This window comes from Schistocerca americana, chromosome 4 (genome assembly GCF_021461395.2).
Source record: "Schistocerca americana isolate TAMUIC-IGC-003095 chromosome 4, iqSchAmer2.1, whole genome shotgun sequence".
Taxonomy (NCBI): domain Eukaryota; kingdom Metazoa; phylum Arthropoda; class Insecta; order Orthoptera; family Acrididae; genus Schistocerca; species Schistocerca americana.
In genome coordinates this window covers 101,556,246-101,576,916 of record NC_060122.1, presented here as the reverse complement: position 1 = coordinate 101,576,916, position 20,671 = coordinate 101,556,246, and the positions used below count along the sequence as shown (strand labels likewise).

At 40.5% G+C, this 20,671-nt stretch overlaps 1 protein-coding gene across 1 annotated transcript in view; it reads right to left on the bottom strand.

Annotated features, from left to right (window-relative positions):
* Positions 1-20,671, bottom strand: part of LOC124612847 (trypsin-7-like) — a 96,758-nt gene that overhangs the window by 39,477 nt on the left and 36,610 nt on the right. The window contains exon 4 of the mRNA XM_047141275.1: positions 8,521-8,634. Within this exon, the coding sequence (XP_046997231.1) occupies positions 8,521-8,634 (114 nt within the window). The remainder of the gene's footprint in view (positions 1-8,520; positions 8,635-20,671) is intronic.

Sequence of the window (20,671 nt, the reverse complement as noted above, 5' to 3'; positions counted from 1 at the left end):
CTCATTTAAAAATCAACTCTTTGATGACGAGCCATTTAGAAGTATTTCGAGCCCAGAAGATCAGATATTTACGTCGGTATTAAAAAATGTTACTGGCGTATTTGTGTGATGTATCTTAAAGTGTAACATGCGCCAAACAGATCAACATTATATGTGAAAGCTTAGCTTCTCTTGTAGCTTATTAATCTTCGAGACAAATATTATATGCGAAAGCTTTGCTTTTCTTGTAGCAACAGTATATATATTAACTTAAACCATTAACTTTTCCTGTTGGTGGAATTAGAATGTGTACTTTTGTAATACGAAAATATGCAGCGTAGCGTACATGCTGCTGCATGTCAAAGATCTTTCCAAAACGTGTCCCCACAAGTACCTATATTCCCTCCGATGATCTTGGCGTTACCATCTGTCAGGAGGTGGTGTTCCTTTGGCATCGCCAATGGTCCTCCCTCCATGGGAATAAGCTTCAGGTTATTAAGCTCTCCAGCGCCTTGGACAACCTCCTCTCAACCCTCCCACCAGCGGGAGATTATTTTAACTCAGCTGTGTATTGGGCACTGTCTTTTTAGACATTATCATTTCCCCGTGGCCTTACCCCACCACTTTGTCCACATTGTGCACAAATTTTACCTGTCCACCACTTCCTGCTGGAATGCCCCTTTTTTAACCATTTACATTCCAGCTTGGATTTGCCACCTAATTTATCAGCCATTTTAGTGAGTGATGCGTGGGTTGTCGATCGCGTTTTACTTTTTATTCACCACAGCAATATGGCGATGGCCATTTAATTTTTAGTTTTGGACCTCCATTACTATATTGTGTTTTTTTTCTAGCCCTGTTTCCATGTGCTGTTTTTAGCTGTCTCCTATTCTGTCCATTAGGAGTGACACTCCACTCTGTGTTCGTGTACTGTAGTTTTGACTTGGGCACATATGACCCCAGCTGTTGTTTTCGCCCTAAAGCAAAACAAAACAAACAATGAAATCAGGCAAAATCTCATGGTAGGCATCCATATGTGGTAGGAAGCACTACTTTCTAGGCATCTTCAAGTGCTCACTCTCACTCAGAACTGAGAAGAGCAATGTGACGCTATCTACGGGCATACTAGAGACACTGCTTAACACAGTGGTGCAAACCTTCATCGCATTTTCACTGTGGTTTCCATTTTGCGACCAATTGTTCCTTACTTTTTGGATAGCTCTCATAATAACTTGAGAAGTAATTGCAATATTTATTAACAGTATGTTTCTATAAGCTTGGTAACTCAAAATGCTTTTTCAAACACCCAATACATCCCGATACATGAAACATTAGTTGCGTTACAGACATCTGATCTGTATTTCTCTTCTCTCCAAGTGTTTTGCAGCATTACAAGTGTAACATATTTGTGATAGCTGCACGAATGTGATGGTGCAGGTCTGGTAGATCATGAACTAGTGTCTGTTGATCATGAACTGGTGTCTGGTACTTTAGATTCTTGATAAACTCGCATAGGAAAAAATCACGTAGCGTAATGTATATGCTTCTGGGAGGGGGGCAACCTCTCCCAATCCAGCAACCTGGGAGCTCATGATCCAAAAAATCCCTCAAATGTTCGCAAGATGGCATGGTGCCTCATCTTGGAAGGAAAAAAAAAACCCTCATGAGGAAGTTGTGGCACAGTATAAAGTTCCACCTTGTCTGTGTACATTGCTGCATTAACTGTAGGCCCTGCGAAGAAGAATGGGCCTATAACCCTATTCTTCAACAATCCAATTGCCATAAGGGAACACAGAAAATATTTTGAGTTACCATGCTTGTATACACAAAATGCCAATACATATCTCTTAACATCTCAAGTTATTACGTTTTATATTATTATATGTTTAACCCAGACATGCTGTAGATTAGGTAACAAATAGATGCTGCACCAATACCCAACAGGAAATGTTTCAAAATTTATTAAGGAATTAGAAACTGTACTAATAAGATTTAGTAGAAGTAATTTGGAGCCATGGGTGTGGAGATTTCGGTATGGGTTTCATCCTGAATTGTACTGATTGAGGACATTTGTTTGTAATGTCTCATAGTAAAACTCCTAACAATAAAAGTAGGACATGAGCATAAGCAATTGGCAATTTATCTTGAGATACTTGTAAGTCCCCTAATAAATGATTTGTCAAATAGCAATGATGAAATGTCCCCATCAGGTAAAGATCCATTTGGTGGTCCAGTCAGGCCCAAACGACTGGCTTGTCATGCTCTGACAATGGCATCATCGGATGTGGTACAGAGGGACACATGGTCAGCATACCACTCTCCCTATTGCTGTCGGGTGTCTTAACCTTGGAATCACTTCTAATCTGTCGAGTAATTCCTGGTTTGGCCTGATGAGGTTGAGTGCATCCTGTAGCAGTCCTTCCACAAGGGAAAAACCCCTGGAAGTACCAGGAATTGAATCCTGTTGGCTATGGAGGCAGACATAGTCACACTACTCAACTATTCAAAGAGAATTTACTAGATTGACAACGGGAGAAGTTTACCAAGCTCACAAAGCAGATGAGAAATTTATTTTATACACATATTCCCACTACACTACGAATGCATTTTGTGATCAGTGATTTTTTGAGCTACTGAAATATGCAGTGGTAGTACTCAATCACAAAAGAAGAGATAACTGTTTTACCCCTTAGTTATAGATTTATTTACACTATTCCTATGCTCTCAAAAAATTTTGATTAGATAGTTAATAACAGAAAATTGAACCACCTTTCTTGATAATAGCCAACAATTGTTCAACTTGGATTTTGTAAAGGCTTTTCGATGAATTTATGTCATATAGTCCAAAATGAGAAGAAAAGTCACCCTTCAACCATTCTGGCAGAAGAAGAAGAAATCTTGTGTGATTATAAATTTCTTTTATGTGCCTATTGATAGTTTATGTGACCCTGTGAAGACTGATTTGCATGTTGTTGTTGTTTATGTTGTTCTCGTTCTCGTCTTCTGCAGTCCGGAGACTGGTTCAATGTAGCTCTCCGTGCTGGTACATCTGTGCAAGCCCCTTTATCTCTGGATAACTACTGCAACCCTCATCTTTTGAACCACCTTACTGTGCTCATCTCTTGGTCTCCATCAGCAATTTTTAGTCCCACACTTCCGTCCAATACTAAATTGACAAGTCTTTGATGTCTCAGAATGAGTCCTATCGACCTATCCCTTTTTTTTTAGACAAGTTTGGCCACAAATTTCTTTTTTCCCAAGTTCTGTTCAGTACCTTCTCGTCAGTTATGCGATCTACCCATCTAATCTTCAGCGTTCAAAAGCTTCTATTCTCTTCTTGTCTGTACAGCTCATCAATACACATTTCACTTCCATTCAAGGCTACACTCCAGAAAAATACGTTCAGAAAAGATTTGTCAACATTCAAATGTACATTGGATGTTAACAAAATCTCTCTTTCAGAAAAGCTTTTCTTACCATTGCCAGTGTACATATTTATATTCTGTCTACTTTGGCCATCATTTATTTTACTGCCTGAATAGCAAAAGTCATTCACTACTTTTAGTGTCTCATTTCTTAATCTTAATTCCCTCAGCATCACCCAGTTTAATTAGACTACATACCACTATCCTTGTTTTTCTTTCCTTAATGTTCATCTTATATCCTCGTTTCAAGACACTCTCCACGCCATTCAACTACACTTCAAAGTCCTTTTGCTGTCTCAGACAGGGTGTGTATGAACCGGGAGATCCAGGAAAAACCCGGGAATTTTTTCATCTGGGAGAAAACCGGTAAAACCCGGGAATTTTTTAGAATTACGAGAATTTTTCGTTGTTCTAGTTTTCAGTTAAATTTTTAAAATTTTAACTGGTAAGAATCGATACTCTAACAAAGGATATTACTGTAACCCGTTACTGAAGAATAATGCTGCAACAATAAAACATGAGCGAGGCCAAACGAAAGCGTTGGTATGTTGATGGGAGACAATAAAAAGCACACAAACACACACACAAATTTCAAGCTTTCGCAACCCACAGTTACTTCATCAGGAAAGAGGGAAGGAGAGGGAAAGATGAAAGGATGTGGGTTTTAAGGGAGAGGGTAAGGAGTCATTCCAATCCCGGGAAGACTTACCTTAGGGGGAAAAATGGACAGGTATACACTCGCACACACACACACACACACACACACACACACACACATCCATCCGCACATATACAGACACAAGCAGACATGAGGTATCAGACCTGGTTGACAATTGTGGGGGGGGGATTCATATTCTTGAGGAGAAAAAACCTTGTTCACAAAGCACCTAGCATCAAACACATCCCTGTTGGCTTTTGAACACACTCTGTAAGTTGATTTTTGAATGAATCATAAGTTGATTTTTCAATGCGTGCACAGTGTACATGATGTCTCTGTCAAGGGAATCATCGTTGCATCTAGAAATAAACTTTCCTGCAGGCAAAAGGGGATCGAGCTATACGAACCGAGCGGAGTGAAGCCGAATGAGTGGACGCCTATCGCAGTCTAATTATGTGGTTGACTGGGTTTGCGAATGATCAGCATTGTTATAATTACTAGCAAAATCCATAGATTGAGACTACAAGAGTGGAATTAAATGACTAATAGGAATAACAGGTAAGAAAAATTACTTATTATCTTCTCGTGTACCCAAGAAAACGAAATTTTGTCAGAAAATTTTTGGACAGATCTCTACACTAGCAAGGGCCAGTTGTACAGTCCCTGTGTAGCAGCCGCTTAAGTTCTATTCTGGAAGTAGCATTGGAAAGGGTTTGTATGAACATAACAGTGCCTAACCGGACAATAATCAGGGATAACTATACCGGTGAATCTGGCAGGTTTAGTGAAGTTAACCAGCGAATAAGAATTAGTCATGACAAGATTGTTTGTTAGAATGAGGAAGGAGAAGAAATGGGGACATCACACAAACTATGGAAAGAATATGATTCCAATTTATATAAAAATCTCGTACTACTACTTTTTGATCTCATCCTCGAGAAACTGGAGCGTATGAATGAAATGTGAAACTATTTTCTAACATAAAGCTTTTTTCTTGTAGTAGGCCTAATAGGCCTTTTATGTTGGTCTTCGTGAATTATATTCTGTCGTGTTATAAAAATGACAATTTGTGCCAAAACAGCCTCGTTTATTCAGTGCGTGTTACAATTGCTGCAATGTCAGAAAGGCCTATTTTGTTTTATCTAGCAGACAGTGACAAAATAGAAGTAATCAGATCAAGAAACCACGCCAGTCTTGGGTACTATTTGTACTAACAGCTTATGCAGTATTAGACAACGATATTTGGATTTTTCATGTAGCAAAACGTTTGATGAACTTTGAGGTAATAGATTCTTTCGCAGAAAGGCAAGCACACCACGAAAGCAGAAGCAAGAGTAAAGAGAACAATGCTAGTAGCTAAGGATTGAAGAAATGTATACTGTCTTGCTTGTCTTTTGTCTTTACTGGTTTTATGTATCCAATACTTAATTTTATGTCACCCAAAGCAGAAAGTTATTATCTAACAGGCAGTAAAGAGTGCAAATTTTCTGAAGAATTCTAGTTCTCCTGATTACAAATAATCCCATCCGGTTTAAAATGCAAGTTAAAAAAGGGGGGAGGGGGGGGCAGGATGTCAAATCGGGTGACTGGGAGCAGGAGCAGGAGAGGCATCATAAGACTTTTAATTTCCACTATCCTGAATATAGTTTGATGGCATCTAGTATAAAATATATACGTTGCAATTCCACGGAGCAAAATAGAGTGATGTGTGATAGAAGAATGCTGTGTGAAGAGGCGTGGCACTGGACTTTGGCATACTTGAGACCAAATAGCTTGTGTTACACTTCCTCGAACATATAATTATGTTTTATATATCAGACTCTTCAGAAAGATGTGCACTACAAAAGGAACATATTTTTGAAAAGTCGATTATTTTTTATTTTTGGCGTCCTACCTCAATCACTCGAGCGAGGGGGGAGCCACTATCTAGTATTGTCCCGGTGGTTTGGAAATATTGTAGATACGGGGCTGATGCACAGAGCAGTCTGAGTTATAGTGGGAAAGTCACCCGTGTTTACATTTAGTGACTTTTTTTTGTTTCCTCTTCGTTCACTGCTCTCACGTCAAATTAAAACAAAACAGATTTATGTGGCCAGGAGCTATCAAGTGAATTAAAATACATTCACATAATTACGGAAGGCTAATATGTGTTACTACTTTCAGATTTTATTTCCACCTTTATGACAGCCATGTATTAATCACCTTGTAGAACAATGAAGTTATTTTTGTCAGTTTCCTAAAGAAGTTTGGTTTTTATTTATCTTTTACGCTGAGGCAGTCAATGTATTTGAAACGAAGTGTTTCGTTCCACACTATTGGCTAATTGCAACTTTTCGCTGCATTTCAAGTGCATGTTTTCATCTTTTAGCATGTATGGCATAATGCCATAATGAAGAATCAAAAATGAGTTAATGGTACTCCAACACAATTTACATCTCAAAACCCACACTGAAAAGCTTAATTTCAGGTTGAGGCCTACTTCATTGGGAACCTGGACATATGAATATGCTCTTTAAGTATGCACTTTAAATATGCCATGTTAGAATGGTTCACGAAATTCTGATGTCTTTTTTTCTTTTAAGATATAATGCAAGATCTTTTAATGTTTCACACATATGAAGATACAGGCTTCCTGCATCATAGTAGCTTGCCAAAGCGCAGTGGCACCTGTTACCTGGCGCTCTCTGACAGCTACTGAAACGAACCTATTTCTAACATGGTGTGGGAAAATATAGCGAATGGTAGTTTGAAAAGTGTTACTTTCAAAGCAGATTTCTTTTTAAGCAATTTGAACTATGTGCTAGAATGTACGGCGAATTTCTTAAAACACAGAGCATTTGATGACGAGCCTATTTGAAGAATTTCGATCCCAGAAGATCAGACATTCATGTCGTTATTATGAGTAAATTGATGTAGTGCTATGGGAAGCTCTCTCTCCTCTGTGGTAGCTAATTTATTTGTGGAAAACTTTGAGGACAAGTCTCTGGACTCGGCTAAAAATTTTACTGGCTCATTTTGTGATATATCTTAACATGTAAAATGTGCAAAAAAGATCAACAATATATGTGTAAGCCATGGTGAAAGCTCAGCATCTCTTGCAGCTTATTAACCTTGGAGACCAATATTATTGTGAAAGCTTTGCTTTTTGTGTAGCAACACTATGTATGTTAATTTAAAACATTAACTTTTCCTGTTTCCTATTCCGTGCTACTTAACAGTAATGTTGCTATTAGCTGACTACATCACATGTCCTGTGGTCTGAATATCTGCTGTCATCGTCTGGCAGGATCACTTGACATGAGCTATAACTGGCTCACAAAAGCGCATCACAATCTCGATTTCAATGGTTTGGTAAGTAACATGTGGTGTTTGGTGGAATTCAAATTTATATGTTGGTAATACGAAAATATGCAGCGTACATGTTCCTGCACATCAAAAATATTTCCAAAAGGGGTTTTCTTCCCCGAGTACCGTTTTCTAAAGTGGCAGGAAATTCTACGCCCGTGTTTAAAAACGTAACCATTCATAGGATTGATAAGTTTTACAGTTCCAAGGGAAAATATCCTGTCACTTAATAACATGGGAAAAGTGTGTTTTCATCCTGGAGGAAGTGTATTTTTAACCGGAAACCTGGAAAAATCCAGGAATTTTTTTCCTTGTCCGCTTATTCACCCTGCTCTAAATTTTAATTAATTCTCCAAATTATCCTTTGGTTCCCTTTACTGCTTGCTCATTGTAGAAAATGAATAACATCAGGGTTAAGCTACAGTCCTGTTTCATGAACTTCTCAACCACTGCTTTCCTTTCATGCCCTTCAACTTTATAACTGCCAGCGGCATTATGGAAGTGTCCGATTCCATCCATCTGCGCTGACCCTTCATCAATATGGCGGAAATGGTTATTCAATGCATCTCCAATATGGCGCCTATGATGTCACTACATACACACGGCAACAAATAGATGGACAATAACATATCCCTCCAAAAATACAATCAAACTAAGGATATTAAATGGAATGATCACATAGACTCATTCTTACCCTGGCCAGATACTGGGAAAATATTCTTAGTTTACAAGATAGACTGCTTACAAAAAACACTTGTATGTAGAATCCACACCAGATAGCAGTAACAGAGGACATTAGAAATGCTGAAAACCTAAATTGGCAGACATTTGAAGATAGATGCCTGTTATCCTGCAAAAACCTACCTGGAAATTTCATGAACCTGTATTAAGTGAGGAATATAGGAACACACTACATGTATCTCTACGGAATGGACTACACAGAAAAGATTAGACTAATTACAGTGTGCACAGAGGCTTTTAAACTATAGTTTGTCACTCGCTCCATATGTGTATGGAACAGGAAGGAACCCCAACATGTGGTACAATAAGAAGTATCATCTGCTGTACTTAACAGTGGTTTGAAATGTACAGATTTACATGTAGTTTACTTACATAAGGTAGCCCCCATCCAATAACTGTGGCTGGTGTGCCCACAAATGTACTCTGGTAATCCAGTGGAAGCTCTGTTGGGCGTACTCTTGGGCCAAGAGAAAGTGGCTCAGACAACTGCAAGTAAAGGAAATGAACATTAAAATTTAGAAGAATTACAATATTGAGTGTGTGTGTGTGTGTGTGTGTGTGTGTGTGTGTGACATCTTTCGAGGAATTTCAGATGCATTAACAAAGAGGGGAAAAGCGGGAGAAAATAGTGTAGTTAAGCTGCTGTTTTCTCGATATACACACAACACAGTTCGCTCCATTTATTTTTTCAAGTATACCCTCTTCAAATATGAAATGAGCACTGGGATTGGTGTCATTCTCAAATTTTTAAGTACTGTGTAGATAACAGGGAACAGTTCTGACATTCTGACATTTGCATATACAATGTGATTCAGGAACAATGATACATAATTTGTGAGGTGATTTTACGTGTGGAAATAAACCAAAACCAAAAAATTTCTGTAAAAATGTGTCAGATTTTCGACTGCCGTGGAACTGGTGTGTGTTGCAGACTACACATATCCATGAATGATTATGATGGCATGTGTGAATATTACTTACCAGAATGCTGTTTAGGCGCTGTGGTGGACAGAATAATGGTGGGACGGATGACTGATCCATCCTACATGAGATGTTCAGAAATCCCCCAGTCCTTCTCACTGTACTTGTCAACCCATTGCGGAGTGTGTTGTGTTGCACACTCAACTTAATGTCAATAGGCTTTATTGTGGGCAACAACATTAGTGATGCAAGTCACAAGTTCTTCACGTGTATCCACCTTCATTGCACACACATCCATCTCTAACCAGCCCCATAAACAGAGGTCTAATGGTGTTATGTTGGGTGATCCTGCATTCCATTTAATGGGGTCTGCCACAGCCAGTTCACAGTTGAGGAAATGTGTTATTCAGATACTGGAATACTTGTCCGGTATGGTGAATTGGTGATCCATCCTGTTGCAGGTACATTTCCCATTCTTGCCCTAATGTCTCTTTAAAAGTGATGGTGGGTCTTCTGTCAGGAAATGTGGATTTGCTGTGGCTGTCGAGCAATATGGCTGGAACACAGGCCCTATTGCCAGTTCATCAGTCATACCATACCAGACATTAACTGAGAACCTAGCATGGAATCTTATTTCCCTACTGTCATGTAGATTCTCCATCACCCATGTATAAGAATTGCAGGCATTCACGATACCATTGCATGTAAATTTAGCTTTATCTGTAAATAATGTATTGCACAACTTATCCGTGTACAGCCAACCATTCACAAAATTGTTGGTTGCATACTGAGTCACCTGGATACAGATATTGCACAGGCTGCATGTAGAATGTGTACAAGCCCTCAGAATGTAATGTAAACCACACTCATGTTTGTGGAATATCAAGCTGGCGGAAAATGCGCTGTGTACTGGTGACGGGATGCCATTATACCATTGCAATATCATCTTCCCTTTCCTCAGCTGACTGGACGGCCTCACATTCTGATGTTATGTGTATGCTGGGTAGTGTTCCAGATTCGCATAATGTATGAAAAGTCCTGGGGAATACCTTGGCACAGGGAGTATTTTGATTAGGGAAATGTCTCTGGTATTCTGTAACAGCTGGATGGGCTATACCATTACAGTACCCATGCACAAACAACATGTCTGTGCATTCTGAATGGGTGAATGTATACAGCATGTTGGTATTCACAGACCCAATGGACTTGCTCAAATAAACACCACACACACACACACACACACACACACACACACACACACACGACTGCTCTCTGATCCACACTTGCAGCTGTTGCCTTGGTGCGATGTCACAGTGCTGCCATCATCATCATTATGATTTCCTTCCAGCGAGCCGGGTAGGAACATGGTCAACAATATGCCTCCATTGGTTTCTATCCTGGTATAGATTTCCCTCTCCACTACATCCCATGTTTCTCCTCTCCTCTTGAGCTCTTCCTTAACCTGGTCTGTCCATTTCTTTCTAGGCCACCCAGTTGGTCTTTCTCCTGATACCTCCATCACCAAATACTGGTGTGGAGTTCGAGTTGGGTGCATTCCCTTCACATGACCCAACCACTTCAATCTCATCTGTTGGAGAAGTCTCACACCTCTTGTAGGATGAATCAGTCATCTGTTCCATCTTTATTTTGTCTACCACACTGCCTACACAGCATTTCGTTAAGTAATATTCATAATATTCACACTTGTCTTCATACCCATTATGGATGTGTGTAGTCTTCAACCTGCAGCAGTTCCGTAATGATCAAAAACCAGACGCATGTTAATAGGACTTCTTTGCTGTATTTTCACATATAGTATACCCTCACTTGTGACGTTGCTCTTGAATCACCCTGTATTGTACACCTGCAATTTTTTTAAATGTGCATCGTTGTTGTGAGGGGTCATAAAATGTACTTAGATATAATCCTCTTCTTTCATCTATATAATTTACCAATTGCATATATTTGTATTGTGGATGGCTGTAATGAGCACTTACTAGACCCTTTCTTATGCACTGAGAGGAAAAATTTTGTGAACAATTCTTCCTGCCCAGCACAACTACAAAGCCAAAGCAACAGTATGTTAGACTAGCATGTTTAATGGCTCATGGAGTATTACATTAATGCTCCATCTCCAGTGTATGTAATAAAATAGCATTCATTCATAAATGGAGTAATGTTTAAACTTCTTCCACAACTACAAATATGCTTACAAATGCATGAAGTATGTTCTTCTGCTACATTAATGACAGTAACGAGCCCCTTTGGTCCTGCTTGTGAGAAGTATAGTTTGAAATAACAGGAAGGAACTTAGTGACCCCACTCTCCAGCAATTTAATACTGTACAGCAGCAACAGATTATTTTACTGATATTGCATTGTATACACAACAGTTTTCCCCCCATTTTTTCTGTGTCAGGAATTGGGAAGTAGATATTTATCATCAGTCTTGAATGAGATTACTATTGAACTGTCTGTGTCTGTTTAGAATTGTATATTGAAAAATATTTACTCTCAGTAACTGCAAGATGATTTCCAGTCAATATATTTTTGTGCATATAATAAATGATCCTACTCTAAGCTGAAGCATCATTATCACCTGCTTAACAGCATGTGATGTGGTTAACCTTTGATGTGCAGCTCAGCAGTAATTCTGCATGGCATGGATTCAGTAAGATCTTGGTTGGTTCTTGAATTATATGGTATCAGATGTCTACACTCAGGTCACATAATTCCCATGAAACGGATGAGACTATAGAAGAACTAGGAGCAGAAGTTGTAGCCCTGGACTGCAATGAAGGCACAGCCAGACATCAGGTGCTGGTCTTTGAAATGACTGATCAGCTCATGTGTCACCAGAGCATAAGTGACAAAATCAGACCACAAGTCTTGCAGTTGGCAATTGTCCATGCCTTATCAGCACACCTCAGCAGCAGCACAATTTCTGTGACACTGTTCTGGGTGGCAGTGCCCTGGCACCAGTCTTCAAGAAGCGACTCAGGCTTGACTTCCCGACCTACTGTCAATGTGCCCTGCCAATTACACCAGACCCCAGCCATTGTCTTGTTCCAGATGGTTCCAAATGACACCAAAATGTCAAACCTTCCACAACTGTCAACACATGGAAGCGCTATTTGACCACAGCAGTAAAAGGTCATCAGTGTGTTGGGCCAGCTGAGCAATAAGTGATGCACAGTCTCTGTGCATCTCCACATCACCATAACTCTGCCACCATCAGGCCATGAAGGAGTGACGTCTTCCTGTCTGCCCAGGTTAGGCAGCCAACGCCACTTTAGCCACCACCTCCCTAGGATTGCTTGCCATCACCATCGCCAGAGCCCAACCAGCAGTTCAGTCATATTTTAGGCAGCACCATGTCCCTCCATCACGCTGACTGAAATCGTCCTCTGCATGCTCTGTGCTGTAGCCGAGCCACATGTGGTCTCCACACCATTACCGAGTCAGTGCACCATGTCAGGGCTCCACTGTGTAAACAGCTCACCAGCCATTATAGCACTGAATATCCCATGAAGAGTTGCCGACCACATCCACCATCCCAGAGAACTCAACCCAGTACCAGGAGCAACCAGTTTCTTTTTTTTTTTTTTTTTTTTTCCTGAAGAGGGCAGGAAGTGTATGGATGGAAGACAGTGCTGAATATTAACAGAGACATTAACAGATGTGAGTAGGTGCACAGAGTTTTTTCATGCATTGAATCTGTACATTCTATAGGTTTGTATACTTGTGTTCCTGTTGTTCAATATGTCGGATGTATACACAAATGCTGTATTTAAGAATGGCCTGAGGGCCAAACCTCTAGTGCCAGTAACTTGTACACAATGTCATTTGCAAGGTGATACATCCCCATGCACCAAGTTACACGATATAATTTGTCGGATTCATCATTAACAAGGTCATTAAGCAAGCCAGTACCAGGAGGGTGCCTAGTTTAGACATGGGAAACAGTGGGTACTGAGGGGACTTAGAAGTGGCCAAAGTAATCATAAGTTTCATTTTTGAAGGATAAAATAAGAACTGTAATAGTTTTGTGATGCATTCTGTGTGGGAATGACCAGCAACAAACTGTCCATTCGCATGAATGGACACAGGCAGACAGTGTTTGTTGGTAATGAGGGTCACCCTGTGGCTAAACATGCCTTGGTGCACGGCCAGCACACCTTGGCACAGTGTTACACCGTCTGGGTTATCTGGATACTTCCCACCAACACCAACCTATCCGAACTCCGGAGATGGGAACTTGCTCTTCAATATATCCCCTCTTCCCATTACCCACCAGGCCTCAATCTCTGCTAATTTCAAGTTGCTGCCACTCATACCTCACCTGTCATTCAACAACATCTTTGCCTCTGCACTTCCGCCTCGACTGACATCTCTGCCCAAACTCTTTGTCTTTAAATGTGTCTGCTTGTGTCTGTATATGTGTGGATGGACGTGTGTGTGTGCGCACGAGTGTATACCCGTCCTTTTTTCCCCCTAAGGTAAGTCTTTTCGCTCCCGGGATTGGAATGACTCCTTACCCTCTCCCTTAAAACCCACATCCTTTCGTCTTTCCCTCTCCTTCCCTCTTCCCTGATGAGCAACAGTTTGTTGCGAAAGCTTGAATTTTGTGTGTATGTTTGTGTGTCTATCGACCTGCCAGCACTTTCGTTTGGTAAGTCACATCATCTTTGTTTTTAGATATAGTTTAGGTAATGGGTTAGAGAAGCTTTTAGATTAGATTTAGATTATGTGGAAGATGTGCATATTTGGAATATAGCATGCATATTAACAACATAGATGTAACCAGTGGTAGCTCAGCACTGACCAAGTACAGCGTGGCTTAAGTGTCAGAACAGAATTGAATAGTTCAGATTTTCCGTCTTTACATCATACCCAACTGACCCAAAATGGCAATATGCTGAGACATCACGTGGATGAGAGGTTATCATTACATGTAAAGATATCCACTAAACTGCTCAGGTTTGCACATAACAGCAATAAATCCACCACAAATATCTGTAGAAATTTGTTAATACAGAAGAACATGACCAGAAGGTTTTATGAAGCTTTTGAAAGGTGGATCTTGGGCAGGAAGTACTCTCTCATACTGAGAGGTGAAATGTAGAATTGGCACAGGAGGGTAGCTGGAAAGCAACTGTGACCCAGGAAATAGGACCATGGTAGCAGAAGGCTCGATTAAGTGGGGCTGCTGGATTATTTGTTTTCTCATGGAGGAAGAAGTATCTGTTTGTGGAGATATTAAGGTTTTTCCATGAAGAATTGGGAATTTATTGTGAAGATGAGAAGTTAGAATCATGGGTAAGATGAAGTAGTCTGTTATAGACTTCTGCCTGGTCGATATGATTAAGAGTGCAACTATGGAAAAGCTACTACTGACTCCTTTCTAATGTAAAATTTTTCATTGTTGATTAGTTCATAATGACAAGACAACAGTACAGTACACATATGGTTTACATAAAAGAATTATACAGGTCAAGGCATGCCTGGTTTTTCTGGGGTTAGTGCCAGGAAGCAGGTAAAATGTAGGATGTACCTTAACACAATATTCAGGAATATTTGTGGGTTTTTTCTTGTCAGTTACTCAATACATGCTTTGCAAATGATAGGAGAAGGTGGGAAATGAGGGTTTTAGCATGTTCACATTAAGTGGAAAGGCTGGAAGTTTATGCAGGTAGTACACCTTTCCTTAACCCCATTCCTTTCTCATGATGTGTAATATAGCTGCAAATGCAGATGAGGACATAGGGACTTAAGTGAAAGCCAAGTGCTAGAATGATCAATAAGGAAAAGAAGTGTGAATGATGATAAACTGACACTGGGAATGTAAATGTGAAGTGTATATAATTGTTATTAAACTGGTGGCTGTTTCTACCAAAATTCGTGGGTGAAGTTTCTTCTGAGACAGAAAGAGATTGCAATGAGCAAAACTATAGAACTTGGAACAGAAGCTGTAGCCCAGAACTGCAGCAAAGGCACAGCCACACATCAGATGCTGGTCATTGGACTGCATGATCAGCTCCTGTGTCATCAGCCCATGAGCGCTGGAATCAGGCCACAGTCCATGGACATTGGTCACAGCTACCCATGATTGATCAGCATTCCTCAGCAGCAGCAAAAATTCTGTCAAACAGTCCTGGGTATCAGTGCCATGCGGCCAGTCTTTGAGAAGCCACTGCAGCTTGCCTGACTTCTGCCTCATCAACATGCTCTACCAGTTATGACATACCCCGACCATTGCCCTGTTCCATATGGTTCCGAGTGACACCAAAATGTCATGCAATCCACAACTATAAGCCCATTGAAGCTGTATTTAACCATGGTTTTACCAGCCCATCAGTGAGTTTAGCCACTGAGCAGTAAGCAGCATCCGGTCTCTGTCTGTCTGCACTATTGCCACTACTCTGCCATCACCCAGCTAAAAAGTAAAGACCTTTGGTTGTCTGCCCAGCCCAGGCAGCCAACACCACTTTAGCTGCCATCTCGCCGGGATTGCTCACCATTGCCAGAGTCGAACCAGCAGTTCAAAGTCAGATTCTGGATGGCACCATGAGCTACTGCTATGCCAACCAATGTCGCCCACTGCTCCACTCTGTAGCTGAGCCACATGTTGTCTTCACGCCATCGCCGAGTCAGTGCACTATGTCAGTGCTCCACTGTGTAAGCAGCTTGTCTGTCTGAACTTCTGCCTGTTACCTCATAGGCCACTACAATGCTGAATATTACGAGGGTGGTTTGAAAGTTCTCAGAATGACCACGAGAGGTCAGCGCAAGCTGTTGCCCATAAACATGTGCCATGTCAGTGCTCTTGGAAGAGAGCTGTGGCAGTGATGTGGCTCTGTTGTTATTCCCGTATAGTGATTTGTGAAGATGGAAAAAAAGAAAAAAAAAATCAAGATTTGAGCAGTGATTAAGTAATTCGTAAAGAAAGGTATGAAAGCAAAGGACATTCATGCGAATTTCCAGAATACACTGGGGGACGGACTCTGCTCCTTCTTATTCAACTGTTTCCAAGTGGACAAATGAATTTTGAATATGGTCGGAAGAGCTTAGATGGTGATCGATTGAATGGTCGGTCAAGATGTGTCACTACTCCAGAAATCATTGCAAAAGTCCCAAAATGGTTATGGAGGATCGCCAATTGAAAGTGTGTGAAATTGCTCATGCTTGCCAGATGTCATCTGAAAGGGTATATCACATTTTAACTGAAGAATTAGAAATGAAAAAATTATCTGCAAGATGGGTGCTGTGACTTTTGATGCTGGATCAAACCGTTTGTGACCACTGATGAAACTTGAGTGCACTACTATATCCCAGAGACAAAACAACAGTCACAGCAGTGGAAAAATGCTGATTTTCTGCCACCAAAGAAAGCAAAGCCAATTCCATCAGCGGGAAAGGTCGTGGCATCATTGTTCTGTTATTCGAAGGGGATTCTGGTTGTAGATAATCTCCCCACTGGGCAAACAGTTAGTGGAGAATACTTTGCTAACCTCCTGGATAAATTGCAACAAAAGATACGTGAAAAAAGGCCAGGTTTAGCAAGGAAGAAAGTGATCTTCCATCAAGACAATGTGCACCCGCACACATTGCCATCGCCATGGCAAAATTACATGATCTAAGGTATGCATTGTTGCCACACCCGCCTTATTCACTTGATATGGCTCCATCAGACTTCCATCTCTTTCCAAAACTGAAATTTTTCTTGGTGAACGAAGATTCACTTCAAACAAAGAATTGATAACCGGAGTCGACAACTATTTTGCAGCGCTGGAAGAAACTCATTTTCAAGATGGGATCAAGACACTGGAAAATTGTTGGAACAAATGTATTAATCTACAAGAAGACTACATTGATAAATGAAAGAAGTTTCTGTGATGTGAGTACTTTTTTTCTGTTCCATTCTGAGAACTTTCTTCAAACCACTCTCATATGTGAAGAAGAAAATGCACTTGACTGACTGTAGTAGCAGGATGGAATAATTACCAGATGTGTTCCATTGGGTTCAGGTCAATTGAATGTGGTAGCCAAGATGACAACATCAGTTCTGTTTCATACTCCTTAACCACTGTAATATGATTTTGTCTTTGTGATGTTGACAATTGTCCTGCTGGAAGATGTCATCATGGTCGGGGAAAACATAACCACGAAGGGATGCAAATTATCCACAGGAATGTTTACGAAGTCTACAGCTGTTGTGGTGCCTTTGACTACTACCACATGCCCCATGGAAGCTCAGGTGAATGTCCCTCATAGCATAATAATGCCCCCACAACACTGCATCTGTGGGAGAGTTCACATTTAAAGCAGATGTTTGGCTGTATGGCAGTGTGTCTGGACACAACCAGGAACAAGAAGTATAATTCATCCAACAAGGTGACACTTTTCCATAATCTGTCATCATATCTGCCACATATCGCCACCTATCCTGCTTTACACAGCAGGCAAGCCTCAGACCTCCACATTCTGCAATCGAGCATGGACGTCGAACAACTTTCTGTGTGCTCATGGTTTCACTGCCTGTCAACCAGTTTACATAGACACGTATGACAGTAGCATGCAAACAGCCTACCAGCTTCACAGTTTCTAAGATGCTCATTCCAAAATGCCAGGCCATAACTGTCTACCATTTGTCACAGTCTCATATGTTAGTGTTTTTCTCCATTTTTGGTCCGTACCATCACTGGAATGATCCCTGATTCCCCTCTGTTTTGCTTATACACATTCTATACTGCATCATGTGCCCCCAGTGCCACAAGGTGGGCATCTGTCTTGCAGTGGGCAGTGTTCACAATGCTTTGGCTCAAAAGTGTGTACATGTTGCATTTAGCACAAGTAAGTGAAGGTATTAGCCATCAAAGTTTTATGCATAATATAAATTGAGAGCCTCATTATTAGCATCTGTATGCTTTATCATACATTTTTGTAGAAATGTTAAATTTTTTTCTGCAGCATCTGGGGTACAGTTTAAGTAGTAAATGAAAATTACTTCAATGTAACCCACCTTTGTAGTCAAGGCTACTAATATGAGGTGTACATAAAGCCCAGGAACACTTTCAATGATTTATTGCACAAGAACCAAACATTGTACTGGTATCATACAAATGTCATTTTGAAGAGAAACCCTGATAATTTTTTTCCCCCATATATACTACCGATAGTCAGCACTAATCACAAACACGGCGAGTTTAGGTGTGGAGCAAGCTTTCTGTATGTTGGAGTTCGACAAAAACAAGTGTGCTACAGATTGGACATGTTGCAGCAATGGCTGATGCCTCAAATGCAAATGGACTCTCCGATCATCTTTCAGCAGGATGGGGCTCCACACCACTTTCATTGTGAAGTTCTTGGGTAGCTGAACACAGAGCCGCCGCGTCAATGGATCGGCCGTGCTACAGAAGGGGACAGCTGTTTCATGAAATGGCCTCCCCAATCACCAGATCTCACTCCATGTGACATTTTTCTGTGGTGACACATTAAAGATCTGGTGTATATACCGCCTCTGCCACGTCATGTAGCAGGGCTCCGGGAGAGAATACGGGAAGCGACTGCCACAGTCGATAATGTCATGCTGGGATGGGTATTGAAAGAATTCAATTAACCGTATTGACGTCTGCCAGGTCACTCATTGTTCGCATATTGAATGATTGTAAAAAGAACTTTCAGTGCTTCTCTTCAAAATGCAACATGCATGACATCTGTATAATGTTAGTTATTGTGCAATAAATAATTGAAAGTGTTCCGGGACTTTATGTACACCCTGTACATGCATGTGCAGTGGTAACTGATTTGTATCCTGGTGATGGAAGAAACATTTGACTACCAGCATTTAGCTGATAATGGACGGAGAGGCAGTGACTTAAAGTTCCTTATTACCATACCTTATGTCAGTATGCTGGATTAAATCCCAGATGTTACTGCAGTGTCTTGTGGAGTAGGATGTGTGACACTGGTGATGATATTTTAATCAGGTGGGGCAACAATTTCAGCAGTTCCCTTTTTTCGGCCTCTCACTATTTTCATCACACAATACAAACTTGATACAATGCTACACACACATCCATTGTGGTCTCCTGCATTCAACAAATACACATGAGTCGCAACTCTCTCACATCCCAAGCAAGGGGAAATAGAGGAAGAGAACCCTTTCCTATCAGACAGTTGAAACTACCCATCTGCATCTTCCAGCTAAAAGTGCCAACAACTCTTCCTTCACTGTAAGGTGTACTTATTAATAATGTCTCTGTCAGAAAATTGATAAAGAGGAGTAATAACAATGAGAAGAGGTATGTCAAATTACTACAATTTATGAGAAATTAAATGTATTCTTGGGAATATTTTTATAACAATGAAAACACCACTTCTTGTGACATTTGAAAGCAAAGTTGCACATTACTGAGATGATAAGTTGTGGATCAATATTTACAGGTGACAGAAACAGATAACTATTTAATATCAATTTATTTGTTTCATTTTGTCATGGACTGACCAAGGAATACACAAAAATACAGCATCTATTATAATACAGCTTGACAAATAAGATATGAAACAATGTGAAACACATGGTTTACTAACACTATTTTAATAATAATGCAGTCAATAAATATGTTATGCTGGGAAAGATACAAAGGTATTACATCAGTTGAAGATGGGTGAAGGCTGGAAATGCTTCTTGGCGTAAATGAAACTACATAAACGTGACCGGTTGCTGTGTTTCTTCAAATAATACTAAAACAAGTTTATAAAATACAGACCATCCATAGGAATCACCCAGATATGCACTGTACAGTCCATTTTCTGCTCCCTTACTATTTTAGGCATGTTGGTGGTTTCAGTGGTGCCACATAGAAGCCTCTTTCTAGATTTGAGTCACACCCTTTGTGGTTTTTCTCTAGAGCAAATTGTTGGAGCTGAGTCATACTTTTGTGTATTGTATACTTTCTGTGGCTTTTCTATGGACATCTAGTGGCACGATCCTAGCCAGACTGTATAAGCTGTGAATGGGAGTTAGTCGTATATAGCCTGTCATGATGAAGCAGGCAGGGGTAAATGCTATATCTGCTGGTTTGCAATGTGCAGAGTGACTCCGCACAAGGCTTGCGATTCTGCCACCTAATAATAGAATGGCCATGCAGATCAAGGAAGGTGTTTACCATATATTATGCTAAGTAGCTTTTTTAGGAGGTTGTTACAAAAAAAATGGCTCTGAGCACTATGGGACTTAACTGCTGTGGTCATCAGTCCCATAGAACTTAGAACTACTTAAACCTAAGGACGTCACACACATCCATGCCTGAGGCAGGATTCGAACCTGCGACCATAGCGGTCACGCGGTTCCGGACTGTGAGGTTGTTACATGCTGAGATCTTTCCCCTTTTGTTCTGACAGTGTTAATTAAAATGGGAGTCTGCATTAAGGGCAACTCCCAGGTAGCCAGGATTGTTATATGGTTATAATTTTATTCCATTCAAATTGATCCCTGGAATTTGGTTTGCCTCTCTGTTTCAAGGATTAGATGTGCATGCCTAATTGTTGGCTGTTTTTGTCATAATTGGTTCGACTTGTAATTTCTATCAAAACTGTTG